A 15901-nucleotide genomic window follows, 5' to 3' on the forward strand; every position below is an offset into this window, starting at 1 on the left:
GAACTGGAACGAAGCTTTCAGTTAAGTTTTCAAAGTCCACAAAACTCTTGAACGGGAAGCACTTCTATGTAGCAACCCGTGTACATCTCGTGTGTGGATTGTCATGCATGATAACGTACAATACTGACAGATTTCGTAATGTGTACATGTTGTAGGCATGCATGGGAAATCGGTAGACATTTGTAGGGTGCTGGAAGGGTTGTACTTTGTCTCGCAAAAAGACATTAGTAGATTATTTATAACTCTGCCCCAGAACTTGACACGATGGACCTTCTTTGTTGTAGAGAGCCCATGTGGTATAGTGGTTAAGAGCAGTTGGATTCTAATCTGGAGGAACCGGGTTTGATTCCTCACTCTGCCACATGAGTGGCAGAGGCTTATCTGGTGAACCAGATGGCTTCCTGTACTCCTACATTCCTGCTGGGTGACCTTGGGCTAGTCACAGTTTGTTCAGACCTCGCTCAGCCCCACCTACCTCACACACTGTTGTGGGGAGAGGAAGGGAAAGGAACTTGTAAGCCACCTTGAGTCTTCTTACAGGAGAGAAAGGTGGGGTATGAATCCAAATTCTTCTTCTTCTTCTTCTTCTTCTTCTTCTTCTTCTTCTTCTTCTTCTTCTTCTTCTTCTTCTTCTTCTTCTTCTTCTTCTTCTAGTTCTTCTTCTTCTTCTTCTTCTTCTTCTTCTCCTCCTCCTCCTCCTCCTCCTCCTCCTCCTCCTCCTCCTCCACTCTGCCTGGGTCCTAGTGCCTACCTAGCCTTATTCCCCTCATCCATTTGAAAGTTTGATTATAGTTGTTCAATGAACTATAAATGTTCTTCTATCAAAGTACCATGTTCAATAATACACAAAATAATGGTTTGACAAAGGCAGCATGTAAAAATGAGTGATAATTGTCATATTTATTTGGGACTATATTCTAATGTGGAAGCATACATTTTTCCCAACTGCTGCACCTCAACTGACTATACCAGCATCTTCAGTTGAGACAGAGTATAGCACCCTGATGTGGATGTCCCAGGCTGGCTTGATCTTGTTTGGAAGCTAAGTGGAGTCAGTCCTGGTTAGTACTTGGATGGGAGACCACCAATGAAGTCAAGAGTTGCTATGCCGAGGCAGCCAATGGCAAGCTGTCTGTTTACTTGTTACCTTGAAAACTCCTGGAGGGTTCACTGTAAGTTGTCTGTAACTTTATGGTACTTTCCTTCACCAAGAATATTAGCAAAGGATGGAGACTGATGATAAGGTGAAGAAGCTTAGGAAAACTAGTGAAGAAAACAGAGAGGAGGGATGTATATGACTGGTCTGTTCAGCTAAAGAATGCTTGATGTTCGTATACTCATTTGATGGTAGTTCTGGCTGTTGGTATCTAATATCTTGCTATGGCATCAAAAATTTACTTGTAGATTCTTCGCACTTTCCCATGAGAAATCTCTTTTTGCCTATGTGTTTTTTCCCCAGTAGCCTGAATCTTTCTGCATTTCCTCTTACAGGCGTTATATATACTGCAGATATCCTGGATCGAGAGACAACCCAGTCTTACTGGCTAACCATTTACGCAACGGACAGAGGTGTCGTGCCTCTTTACACCACCGTTGAAGTCTACATCGAAGTGGAAGATGTGAACGACAATGCCCCGTTAACTTCGGAACCCATTTACTACCCGTCAGTTCTGGAAAACTCCCCCAAGGATGTATCAGTTATCCAGATCCAGGCTCTGGATCCCGATTCCACCACAAACGAGAAGATGAGCTATCGAATCACGAGTGGGAATCCCCAGAATTTCTTCGTCATCAATCCAAAAACAGGTAAGGGGATGACTTTATGCGAACTATCAAAAATGTTGTTTGTATACACTGATGACAGGGTTTTATTGCAAATGTTGTGCTGCCTTCTTTGGAATCCACTAAGGTCCGATGATGGCTCAGTGCTAGCTCTCTGTTATCCATAACCCTGGAGGTCCGCCAGGTGCCCACTCTGCAGGAATTTAGGCGCATGGCTGAGACCACCCTCTGTACCCAGGCATATGGCCGACCCTTTCTAGGTGACACCTCCCTGCTCCACTCCTTATACTCCCTTTTTGCTTCTTGGGATCTGTACCAGCTCTCTCCCGGTTTTTTGATTTGTTTTATAATTGCATTTTATATAATTTTTAAAATAATGTTACAATGCTATTTTGTATAATTGTACTTTTAGTTTGCTTTTATGATTATATATTACCCAGGGACACTGGTGGTGGGCGGGAAATAAATTTGCGGAAATACAGTGGAACCTCGGCTTTTGTTGGTAATCCGTCCAAAAAGAATCGATGAAAACTGAAACCGATGAAAACCGAGGCAAACTTTTCCATAGGAATCAATGTAAATCCAATTAATCCGTTCTAGGCACTCCAAAAAACATACCAAAAACACATTTTGGGTGAATACACATAGTGTTTAAAGCTGAAAACAGTAACAAACAATAACACTGGGACCAGCTTCAGAGCCAGTGGACCAATGTCGCACCAGAAAGCTGTCCAAAGAGGTCTGTTTCTGATGCCTCTTTAAGATTTGTCTGAAATGGGGCAAGACATTGTCATTGAACACGTTGCAGACATGGCCTGCAACAGCTTTGTCCGGGTGATTTTTCTCCACAAACCCCATGGACCTTACTGCAAATCGGTGAAAACCGAGGCAAATCAATGAAAACCGAGGCAAATTTTTCCCTGAAAAAAATCAATGAAAACCGAAACCTATGAAAACCGAAGGCAATGAAAACTACATTTTTCAATAAGCCTTTATTGGCATACAGAACATACAATATAAATACAGTTAAAATTACTAGATAAAACTTCACACTGGATCATAAGTTCAGTTCACAAACCTCAGCCAGAAACTTTGCCACTGCAAGACAACAGTCAAGGTCATTACAGTTTAAGAGCATATTTACTTTATCAAGCTCTGTAAGGGTTTTCATAGAGTCAATGATTTGTACTAATAAGCTGGATCTTGGTTTCTGGTAAAGTGGGCAGTGGAGGAGAATGTGCGCAATGGAATCCAACTGCCCTGGACTGCAGGGGCAAAGCCTCTTATCGTTTGGTAGACCCTTGAGTCTTCCTCTATGGAGCGGGGATGGCATAATGTTAAATCTAGCCAACATGTAGGCTCTCCTATATATAGGGTTGGTAAGCGCTGCAATATAGTAGGCTGGGTTTCCCTGCACAAATGGAATTGCCACGTTCATTGGCGAGCAGGATTTGTTGGCCAAGCTCTGCAGTTGTTGATAATTCATTGCTAGTAGCCGCTCTTTGATGAGGGCAAATGTCTCAGTAAGGGTTAGGCAATGAAAGGCAATGAAAACCGAGGTTCCACTGTGAATAAATGAAAATAATAAATAAATAGACTGAAAGCCAGCCTTAGTAACAGGAGTATATCTTACCTTGGTCATGAATTCCACCTGTTTTTCATGTCAGCTCTGACCAGGAGTTAGCAGGATGTTTGTGTTACAGTTAGCATGAGCTGCAGTTCTCAGTAAATCAGGATTCAAACTCCGAATTTAGAGGGTGTTTGTGAACCCTGGTCAAGGAAGAGCTGAACCCTGGTTAATACTATCAAGAGAAAAGAACAGGAATTTGAACAGAAAGATGCAGTTTGCATCAGACACACGTGGATCGGAAGAAGTCGCTCTGTTTTTTCAAACTGTGGCTTTTGGGGAATTAATGGTATATCTGTATTTGGTCTTCCTGTTCTTCTTAATGCTCTTTACTGTAAATGGTAGCACTTTAGTGAGATCTGAGGTAAATACATTGTTAAAAGTAGGTTGTTCAAAAAGCTGTACGTTTATTTCTACTCACAAGTAGGTGTGCATGTAGGTGATTTTATTTATTTTGTGATTTCCCAATTCCTTTATTCTATAATGACTTTGGCAAGATTGAGAAGCTATTTCACGCGGCTTAATTGGGAAGACTGTGACCAATTGTTGACCTTAATGTTCTCCTGTGAAGAATGCAGAGAACAAAAGATTGGCAATTCTGTCATTTGAACTGAAGGCTATATTTAGACCTCTTCCTGGTCAATGGTGAAAAGAACTGCTTATTTATTTAAACCATTTATTAGTCTACTTTCTCATATGCGGAACTCAGGGTGGCATACAATATAAATAAAACATTATAAAACACACAATGAAAAGCTATTATCAAACCTATAAAAAGTCACATTTTCAAAACTCCAATTAGGGCTGCCAATAATCAAAGCTACTTCAATTAAATGCAGTCCTAAATAAAACTGTCTTCAACTGCCTCTTGAAGATTTACAGTGAGGGCTTGGTGCAACTTCTTGGGGAAGGATTTCCATAATTGTGGGGCTGCCACAGAAAAGGCCATGTCTTGTGTACCCACCAAACAAGCATCTTTAATTGGTGGGGCAGTCGGGTGGCCCCCTTCCATTAATCTTAACTCCTGGACAGAATTGTATGGGAGAAGGCATTTCTTCAGATACCGTGTTTCCCCAAAAATAAGACAGTGTCTTATATTAATTTTTGCTCCCAAAGATGCGCTATGTCTTATTTTCAGGGGATATCTTATTTTTCTGTGTTCTGTTCGTCAGGCATGCGTCCAAACAAAAACTTTGCTACGTCTTACTTTCGGGGGATGCCTTATATTTCGCACTTCAGCAAAACCTCTAGTACGTCTTATTTTCAGGGGATGTCTTATATTCGGGGAAACAGGGTATCCTGGCTGCAATCCATGGAGGGCTGTAAAGGACAACTTTAATTCAGCCTGGGCATAGATCATTAGTCCTGTTATCGGGGCAATTGCTCCCAGTAATTAGCCCCAACCAGCAATCCAGCCACAGCATTCTGAATAAGCTGCAGCTTCTGAACATTCCTCAAGGGCAGGTCCGAGTAGAGTCCGTTGCAGTAGTCTAGTCCAAATGTAACTAATACATGTATCACTGTAGCTAGATCTGGCTGACCGAGGAAGAAACACAACTGAGCCCTGTGGGGAATTGGGCGGGATCAAAATGTGAAAATAAATTAAAAATAAAAATATTGCTCCAGCTGTAGCTGAGCAAAAGCCGTTTGAGCCACAGTTGCCATCTGGTTTTCTAAGGTGGCCACTGTGACAAATAGCACTCCCAAGCTGCAAACCTGACTTTTTATGGGGAGTATAACCCCATCCAAGCCAGAGGAGATCTGAAATCTTAGGAATGCCTTTCTACAAACCCAGAGAGCTGCTGTCTTGTCAGGGTTAAGTTTCAGCTTGGCTATATCCACGGATCATTGGATATTGCATGATGCTTCATTATAGCAGTTGTTTACACCTGGATCTTTCCTTTCTGGACACTCTTGTTTCTGACCATGAAAGCCTTCAACAAATACACCAATCCAGTCTACACAGAATGCTACTCAGATTAATTCAGTGCGACTTATTCCTAGGAAAGTGCAGTCCCAAACTTACCTTGTTCTGTCATGGTTATATATCTTGTGAAATTATATTACTGGGTGTGATAATAAGAAAGTATTGACCCATGATGGTTTGCTGTTGTGAATGTTACACAGGACTGGTATAGACATTGCCTGTTCCTAGTCAGGACAGCAGGACAGATTCCTTTAGTCCACCCCTTTTGGGATGCAAATTCCTCTATCCTACCTTGTAGTGTCTAACCAGAGGCAACTGCTACTACACTGGGTGTGATCTAGGGCTCATTCCGCACATGCAGAATAATGCACTTTCAAACTGCTTTCAATGCTCTTTGAAGCTGTGCGGAATAGCAAAAGCCACTTGCAAAACAGTTGTGAAAGTGGTTTGAAAATGCATTATTCTGCATGTGCGGAAGGGGCCTTTGTTTCAGTTGGGCTAACTAACCTTCCTATTTAATCCAGGATTTTAAACTCTGCTTAAAAATGACTCCTTCTACTGATTTCCACATCTCTCTGTGTGGCCGTGTGTTTCAGTGTTCTGTAAACATTTTGCATATTCCATTTATCATTTATTTTATAAATATCTGTATGTTAAACACTGTTTTGATTGTTTGATGCCTTTGGGGCTCTCAGTTGGCTGGAAAGGTGGTCTACAAATGTTTTAACAAAACAAAATTCCCCCCAGCAACCTTATTAAATTCCCCAAGCCCCTTCCAATCTCCTCCGGCATTCCTCCTGGCTGTAGGTCATTTAGATTTTTCTCCTCATCTATGACAACCGGTATGTCGGTGAAAGCCTTATCTCATTAAATGCTTTTGCCCTCTTTCCTTGGAGGAGTCAGAGTCTAATGGAAACTGGAAGCACATTTGAAGGTTCCCCCCTCCCCCAATTGCAATACTATAATTTGTTTTTGCCTGTTCACTAATCTGGAAAACTTCTTAAAATGCTGTAAACTCGAGCGGTGGACTTTGAGGCACAACAGGAGTGCCTGCAGCGAACTGATATTCAGAAATCCTGGCAAGTCACACATGGGTTTATCCAAATGCAGAATCCTCGAACCAGTGGACAGGATACTAAACCAGTGAGTTGGACGCTGAACACAGAAGGGTCCCGTGGGACAGATCACTCTTGGAAACGGTCTTATTGTGCAAAAGGCATCAGCCATTATCTCTGCCATCAATTGTCCTTTCACAGTGGAAAAACAATCAAGGCCTTTTATTGAAGTCATTTCACACTAACACACATTTCCAAGCAAAAAAGATGAGTCGGCTCCTGACATAATGCCTCATGTTGCCTCCTTTATTGTTTCTGCGTTAAGACCTCACCAGGGCTCTCGCATATGTTTCTGCAGTTTCTTAGATTCCTTCTCAATGCTCCTTTCCTCATATGTACATATGAAGCTGCATTTGTACAGAATCTTTATTATTTATTTACTCATTTACTCATTTATTTATTTTATTACATTTATATCCCACCTTTTTTCAGGAAGACTCAAGGCAGCTTACGCTAAAATCCATACAATACAATAATTAATACCATTTAAAACATCATAAATTAAAGCCCATTTACAATCGTTAACAATAATTTAGAAATAGATGGCGCCCCCCACCCCCAAACACACCCTTTTGTTCACACTCATCCCCTCGAAATAATTCCTGCCCACCATTACGTGATTTCCCCCTGTTGTGTGAGTGTGTTCTGTGGTGAATCTATGGCAGCATATTGCCATTGCTTTCACATCCTGCATGTGAGCTCCCAAAGGCACCTGGTGGGCCACTGCGAGTAGCAGAGAGCTGGACTAGATGGACTCTGGTCTGATCCAGCAGGAGGTTAAGAGCTCGTGTATCTAATCTTGAGGAACCGGGTTTGATTCCCAGCTCTGCCGCCTGAGCTGTGGAGGCTTATCTGGGGAATTCAGATTAGCCTGTGCACTCCCACACATGCCAGCTGGGTGACCTTGGGCTAGTCACAGTTCGTCTGAGCTCTCTCAGGCCCACCCACCTCACAGGGTGTTTGTTGTGAGGGGGGAAGGGCAAGGAGATTGTAAGCCCCTTTGAGTCTCCTGTAGGAGAAAAAGGGGGGATATAAATCCAAACTCTTCTTCTTCCTCTTATGAAGGGAAAGGAGCTTGTAGGCCATCTTGAGTCTCCTTACAGAAGAGAAAGGTGGGATATAAATCCAAAATCATCATCATCATCATCATCACCATCACCACCACCACCACCACCACCACCACCATCATCATTATCATCATCATCATCATCTGCTGCTGCTGCTGCTGCTGCTGCTACTACTACTACTACTACTACTACAGCTACTACTGCTATTATTCTGGGCACTGTAGTGCCAGATTCTCTGACAGTATGCAGCGATCATTGGGCTTGAGTTCCCTAATGATTCCTATAATATGCCACAATTCTGAAAACTGTCAGAATGTGATCCATAGCAAGCCATTACTTCTAAGTTTAGCAACTACTAAAAAGGTATAGTTAGAGCCAGGGAACGGTGGAAGAAGATAAATAAAACAGAAAATTGAGTTATATACATTAGAACAGATTGATTGGGGCTATAAATTTTGAGTTTTATTTCTCATACATGGGTGTTAATTTCACAGCAAAGCATAGAGATAATTTACTACATTGATTTATTCTCTTTTTTTGTGCTTGGAGGAAAGCCATGAATTTTAATTCAAACCAATACAGTCACACACACACACACACACACACACACACACACACACAAACTGACAGCAAACTAGTTCACCAACCACATTCTAATTATGAATAATAAGGCCATGTCAAGGTTAGTTTTAGTATTACTGCAGGGGCAATAGCAGGTTTTAAAGTCAGAGGATCTTCTCTTGATTTGATTATGAAATTCTCTATTATTGAGAAAGGTCTCGGACACATGTTGATGAAGAACAACCTGCAGATATTTTAGATCAGCCAGAATATAATAAACTGAAACTCAATCCAGATATCAAGGAGATCATGACCCCAGAGGGTATCGGATGAACTAGAAAATAAGTGAATGCCCTATGCTTTATGAGCTCACTGTGCCCGCCAACTAAGGGACACAGTTTGAATATTTCTATATCTGATTCTGTTCGTTGATGCTGAGGTGGTATCTGTGCCCGAAAGTTCCCGTCTGCCATCTTCTCCCTTTCCGATGACACAATTACATAGCCACTGTTGGGCTACACACTTTGGTAACCTCTTGTGGGATTATGGTAGTACACCCAACATGGGGCTCCCGTTGAAGAGCCTTTTGGAAACGTCAGCTGATCAACTAAATATTGATTGGCTTTATTTGCAGGAGGATATAACCTTCATATTGGAGGCTGTTCCCTGAAGTTAGTTTAGTGCTCAGGTGGCCTCATGAATTACCACTATGCAGTGTCTTCGCAACGTGCTCTCGCTGGATATAATTAACTCCGGCATGAATAGAACTTATAAACCAAGCTATAGAGCATCACACAGAGAGAGAGAGAGGGGGGGGGGGGGGGGGCTCACATTTATGCCATTTTTAATCTTGTTTACTTTGGTTCAGCACAGGCAGCCTCCCCAAACAAATTTTACATTCATCTTATTGACAGAGGTTTTGCTAGACTCACATAATCTCCAGCGTGCTGGGTTCATCAATATTAATGTTTATGAAGATTAATATAGGGTTAATGAATCTTGATGATTAATTTCTTGGGTTTAATTTGCACGTGCACCGGGAAAGAACCTCTTGCGTTCCTCCTTTGTTTGAGAGCTTTGATTCCACTTTTTACCTCAGAGGAGTTCTGCCAATTTTAAGCGGTACAAATGGCCACAATAGACAGGTGTGAAGAGGAGTTGGAATGCTGACGGTGAGTTCTAACACCTGCTGAGGTTTTACTGTTTCACTTTGTGTTATCTCTGCTTGGCGCTTTTCCCAGACTGGCCAGGTTGTTGCAACAGGGCAGTTCGTGTAGGTCAGGGGTAGGGAACCTGCGGCTCTCCAGATGTTCAGGAACTACAATTCCCATCAGCCCCTACCAGCATGGCCAATTGGCCATGCTGATAGAGGCTGATGGGAATTGTAGTTCCTGAACATCTGGAGAGCCGCAGGTTCCCTACCCCTGGTGTAGGTGGTACTGAGACTGCACATCTAAATCCCCCTTCTGTATTATTTGGTAGATTCTGTATCCTGTTCACAGCATTCTGTGTGTACCTGGATTTGGTTCCAGTGTTGTGGAGTGGATGCTGGGAAATGTAGAACGTCATGATAAATGTTAAGTTGCATTGAAGTGGGGAGATGTGTGGTGGTCATTCACTTTTGTTCGTCCCATTTCTCATGCTTCAGCATCAGAGAAGAAGAACAGTTTGGATTTACACCCCACCTTTCTCTCCTGTAAGGAGACTCAAGGTGGCTTACAAGCTCCTTTCCCTTCCTCTCCCCACAACAGACACCTTGTGAGGTAGGTGGGGCTGAGAGAGTTCTCAATGAACTGTGACTAGCCCAAGGTCACCCAACAGGAATGTAGGAGTGCGGAAACACATCCGGTTCCCCAGATAAGACTCTACCACTCAGGTGGAGGAGTGAGGAATCAAACCCTGTTTTCCAGATTAGAATCCATCTGCTCTTAACTACCTCATCATGCTTTAACATCATTTTGGCTCCAAAATGGGCAAAACAAATGAAGTTATTTTCTTACTCATCCATTTACAAATCCTTCCAGTTAAACTTTCTCCCAGCATGTTTGCATTTGTTTTTTTGCTACAAAAGACCATGTAACTTGTAAATAGCATTTTTAGAAATGTCTGGAGAGCTAAGCCATGCTTTGCATGACTTCAGAGATATTCCTTTGTTTGCTGAGATGCACATGGAAAGTGTGAACGGAAATATCTTCAGAGAGTAGGCACACACTTTTAAAGCTGCATTTACACAGTCATATTTTATCCCACTCTTCCCCCAAGAGAGTTAGGATATTTATTGGCCACTTTTGTTTCCGACGGGACGCTAAGCAGCTTATGACAACAAAAATTAAGTCACAATATAATACAATAAGTATATGAACAAGTGGATTAACCACTGTGCTACTTCTGAGACCAGTGGGCTGGGTTGGCCAAAACTGCAGAGCAGTAGCCACAGAAGATCAACACTTTGACTGTTGGCCTTCTTTGCCCTGCTGGAGAGCCTCAAAATGTATTATTCATTCATTCATTCATTCATTCATTCATTCATTCATTCATTCATTCATTCATTCATTCATTCATACACACACACAAACACACATACGTACGTACATACATACACACACACACACGTACGTACGTACATACATACTTTCGATTTATTGGCCGCCCTCCCCCAAAAGGCTCAGGATAGCTTACAACACGATAAAACTCAACAATATAAATATTATTTAAAATCAACCACAATTCAGTCTAAAGACCAGAGTAACATCCAAAACCACTTAGATGGCGATAAAAATCCCACCCCCGCCCCACAGGAGGCTGGGACGATGTAACCACACTTAGCCCAGCTGGCCAAATGCCTGGCGGAACAGGTCTGTTTTGCAGACCCTGTGGAAACTCGATAAGTCCCGCAGGGCCCTGGTCTCTCTAGGGAGCCTGTTCCACCAGAGGGGGGCCAGGGCCTTGTGGAGGCCAGCCAAATGTGTTTTGGGCCAGGGACCACTAATAGGTACTCCTCCAAAGTATCGATAGACAGAGTCTTTTATGTGATTGCAGAGGGCTTTTGGGGGATAGAAAAGATAGAGGAAAAGGTCTCCCTGTGAGCTCAGCCACAGGGTCTGACTGTCTAGCTCCAGTATTTTCTACGTGAATTCTCAGTTTTCAGTTTTTCCTCCTGTTTACATTTCATTTCCAGTTTTTTCCCCCTGTTTATATTTTAAAATTCCTTCCACGTATTTTGGATAGAGTAAATAGATTCCTTTGCATGAGATTCGGGAGGCCTCTATGCTTTTTAATGTGTCTGGGTGACATTGCATATGCTGTTTAATATTTAATTAAGCCTCCTCTTGCTGGTCATTTTATGTGTCCATTAAATACATTTTTTGGAGATTCCTATTCAAGCCTTTTGAGTCATGACATGCAACAACCTTTTCTTAATCTGTGCGTGCCCATCCCAGTGCAATCCAGTTTCAGAAGCAATGAATAATACTAATGTTCTTTAAAAATTGTATTTGTTATGTTACTTTGTTTACAAATTTCTCTCTTTAAATATGATGTGAATCCTTGGTGAAAGAAATATTTTTAACCATTAGATTTTCCTTAAGGAAGTGTCTTTCTAAAAAGTCAAACTAATTGGGAGGGGTGGATTGCGTACCACATACAGTGCCCTGATCCAAAAGGAGTTTTTAGGTATGCGAGGACATCCTCTGTTTACTTTGTGCCATTCCTCGGGGACCCATGAATCATTTATTAACAAAATACATATCCTGCCTTTCTGCCCTCATCAGAACATATTTGATAAAACATGTCTTCAAAGCCATTAAATCTACCAAAAACAAATCATCAAAACAATTAAAAATCAAACTAGAATACATTTACAAAACCATAAAAACAAAAGCTAGAACAGTGGTTCTCAACCTTCCTAATGCCGCGATCCTTTAATACAGTTCCTCATGTTGTGGTGACCCCCAACCCTAACATTTATCCATTTTACAGATGGAGAACACTGATGCAGTGTCTTAGGCAACCCCTGTAAAAGGGTCATTTGACCCCCAAAGGAGTCCCGACCCCCCAGATTGAGAACCACTGAGCTAGAACATAAGACATGAAGAAGGGATTGCTGAAGGAAACAAAAGAAGTCTATACCCGCTGAGAAAAGACAGCAACAGAAGGGGACAGATGAATCTCTTTGGAGAGGGTTCCAGAGTTTGAATACCACGACCATGGGGGCCCTTTCTCAGGTTGCCACCAGCCTAATCTCAGAAGGTAGAGTCATCCATAGCAGGACGTCAGAAGATGACCATTGCATTTTGGTACGCTCGTAAGAGAGTAATGTTGTCCTTCAGGTACGCTGGTCCAAAACCACAAAGTCATCACCATCATCTTTAATTGTGCCTAGAAGCAATCTGGGGAGCCAAAATTGACATTAATCAGTTCTTTTCTTTCCAAAAGAGGCTGCAGCTGGCTAACTAGTCAAGGCTAGTAAATGGTGCTCCTGCTCACAGTTGCTATGAAGCTTTTTTAGCAGTAGGCCTGAGTCCCGGAGCACCCTAAACTCTGGGCTTGTTTCTTTAGGGGGAACGCCACTCCATCTGGACCAAGTAGCACCTTCAGTCCTGGGTGAGGTTTTCCGCTATCCAGGGATTAAGCTTCAGTTTATTAGCCTGCCTCCACTCCAAAATTGCCTCCAGGCTCCCATTCAGGGTTTCTACTGCTTCCCTGGGTTCAGTCAGAAATGCCAGATAGAACTGAGTGATTTCCACCTATTGGCAGGGGTGTCCCACCCAGGGGAACATATGGGGTCAAATGTCCCTGGGCTGCGGCCATTTAGTCACGTGGGGGGCAGAAAATCGCCCCACCACCGCTCCTCCTTCTCCCCGGGTTGATACACTGACTCCAAGACTTGGTGCAAAAAAATGTTTGTCATCAAAGATTGTCATGCCCTTATATAAAGCAGTGGTGCGACCGCACTTGGAGTACTTTGTTCAGTTCTGGTCGCCATATCTCAAAAAGGATATTGAGGAGATAGAAAAATCGCAGAGAAGGGCAATGAGGAAGATTGAGGGATCAATCCTTATGAGGAGAGGCTGCAGCGTTTGGGACTCTTTAGTTTGGAGAGGAGACGTCTGAGGGGGGATAGGATTGAAGTCTATAAAATTGTGCATGGGGTAGAAAATGTGGACAGAGAGAAATTGTTCTCTCTTTCTCACAATACTAGAACCAGGGGGCATTCATTGAAAATGCTGGGGGGAAGAATTAGGACTAATAAAAGGAAACATTTCTTCACGCAACGTGTGATTGGTGTTTGGAATATGCTGCCACAGGAGGTGGTGATGGCCGCTAACCTGGATAGCTTTAAAAGGGGCTTGGACAGATTTATGAAGTCGATTTATGGCTACCAATCTTGATCCTCTTTGATCTGAGATTGCAAATGCCTTAACAGACCAGGTGATCGGGAGCAGCAGCAGTAGAAGGCCATTGCTTTCACATCCTGCATGTGAGCTCCCAAAGGCACCTGGTGGGCCACTGCGAGTAGCAGAGAGCTGGACTGGATGGACTCTGGTCTGATCCAGCTGGCTTGTTCTTATGTTCTTATGTTCTTAATGTTGTTTGGTCGTGGTAGGAGAGGGTGGCCACCCATACGGGGGAGGGGGGGCGGAAAACTCAGATTTTGCACCAGGCTACATTTTTCCTAGGTTTGCCTCTGCCTATTGGTGACAACCTACCCCACATCTCCAGATGACCTCGTCTAGCAGTTTCATGCAGATGTTCAAGAGCATTGGGTACAAGACAGATCATGTTGGTTACGTCCTCCAACATGTAACCCAATCCACATTGTTGGTATTAGTGTGAAAAAGGCCCTTTCAGGAGTAGCCATCCGTTTGGTTTAATGGATCACGGGCACACAATACAGTGCTTCTAAAGAAAATTTTGGTGTCTGTAGTTTCGTATGGGAGCTAATGACCTTTAAGGTGGCCCATTGGCCTGAGGGCTTTAAAGATTAGACTACAGTGGTGGCGAACCTTTGGCACTCCAGATGTTATGGACTGCAATTCCCATCAGCCCCTGCCAGCATGGCCAATTGGGCTGATGGGAATTGTAGTCCATAACATCTGGAGTGCCAAAGGTTTGCCACCATAGGCCTAGCACTTCAAATTCAACACAGAAACCAGTTTAGAGCCAAAGGGGTCGTTATAAGAGTGCTATGGCATGCGAATCAGTACCTTGCAGCATTGGCTGGATATGTCTTTTAGCACATAAAAGGGATACACATCTACAATCCAGAGTGTCATGTAATTAGTTTCTGTGACTGGAACAAGATCGGAGCTCAGTATTACCACAAAAGCATGCAATTTATTTCCGAAATTAAAAAAGGTCTAATAGGGATGAGTAAGATTGATGAATCCATAATTTGCCCATGCATTCTGTATGCCCATCAGACATGCATATGTGTGAGTACAAAGAACAGCAGGTTAAGAACAGGTGCCTGTGTCCCAACCCTGGTATTCCTTGGTGGTCTCCGATCCAAATACAGATCAGGGCTGACCCTACTTAGCTTCCAAGATCTGACGAGATCAGGCTAGCTAGGTTATCTGACACTCAGTTAGGAAGCTTTTTTAAAAAAAGAAAGAAAGGAAAGGTTATAGCTCCTCATCTAATGCTAGAGAAGGCAGGAGAGAGCTTTATTGTGAATTTGCAAACCCATCTGGATGGCCAAAGCATGGTGATCTAGATTTATTTTTGGCTGGAACCATCAAGGCAACGCTCTGTTGCTTTTGAACATTAGCAACAACCATAAAAGGTGCTTTCCTCATTCATGAAGGACCAAACATTTCTTTTCCAGCTCATCCCACTAAGTTGGCAAATGCCTTCTCTTTATCTTGACTGTCACTCCTGCTCTCTTTTATTCATTGCTTTTCGAGACACTTTGATTAGCTAGAATTGCTCCAGCAGTCAGTCACATTTTGATGTATAGCCTACCCATTTCATGGTCTCCTACTGATAGCTAAAGAAAATCATTAGGACTGTTATAGACACTTCGGTTCAGTCAATATTAGCTTGAAAGTTCTCAAGGACAGGAGCATAATTAAGAGATTCTGAACTAAAAGACTTGTGTTGCACAAGGCTGTCGTACCTCAGATGTTGTCAGGTCTCAAACCTTGAAGCAATAAACAAACTCTGGATCGTTGGTCAGCAGTGTTTATTGATTGGCATCAAAGCACCTAGCTTGACGAAGTCAGTTCTGGGGAACCTGGCTTTTGCTACCCATTTATTACAATGTTGAGGTACCCCAAGGTTGGCGATAGATAGAGATAAAGCCACCTGGCATCTATCCTCACAGGACAGTGGAAACAGCCCTCTTTCCCATGGGACTAAAGTGTCAGGGGAAAGCCTAGTTATCTACACTGCATGTGAAGCTTCTCACTAAAGAGCAGACCTGGGCATTGCTATACGGCCACGTAGAATACGCATCCGCCCGGCCAGATGACCCCTTGACTTGGCCCGTGTGAGCAGGACCTGGCTCCTGGCCTAAGAGGGACCTTGTTTAGAACCAGCGCTGCTCATTCTTCTTCCGCTAACCCTCCCCTTCCCCCCTCACACTTGCCACTTTCGTCCCGAGAAAGGGCCTCTGAGAAAGGCCACTCCCCTCACGCGAGTGGCTTCACCTATGGCGTTCCCCTCCTTTGAAAGCCCCGCAGAAGCCGGTTGCCTTGGTTGTGCGGCTTCCTGCGGGGAGCCTGCTTGCTCTCAAAAGCCTCAAAGCCCCCAGCCTGGGGAGCGAGGCGCCTAACTGAAAGTTCCTTTGAAACCCGGTTGCCTTGGCTGCCTGCTTCGGGGC

At 43.2% G+C, this 15901-nt stretch overlaps 1 protein-coding gene across 5 annotated transcripts in view; it reads left to right on the forward strand.

Moving 5' to 3' along the window:
• Nucleotides 1-15901, forward strand: part of FAT3 (FAT atypical cadherin 3) — a 484297-nt gene that overhangs the window by 183662 nt on the left and 284734 nt on the right. For all 5 annotated transcript variants that reach the window (XM_048492351.1, XM_048492353.1, XM_048492352.1 and 2 more), the window contains exon 3: nucleotides 1492-1806. In XM_048492351.1, coding sequence (XP_048348308.1) covers nucleotides 1492-1806 — 315 coding nt within the window. The remainder of the gene's footprint in view (nucleotides 1-1491; nucleotides 1807-15901) is intronic.

Source organism: Sphaerodactylus townsendi, linkage group LG04 (genome assembly GCF_021028975.2).
Source record: "Sphaerodactylus townsendi isolate TG3544 linkage group LG04, MPM_Stown_v2.3, whole genome shotgun sequence".
Classification (NCBI taxonomy): domain Eukaryota; kingdom Metazoa; phylum Chordata; class Lepidosauria; order Squamata; family Sphaerodactylidae; genus Sphaerodactylus; species Sphaerodactylus townsendi.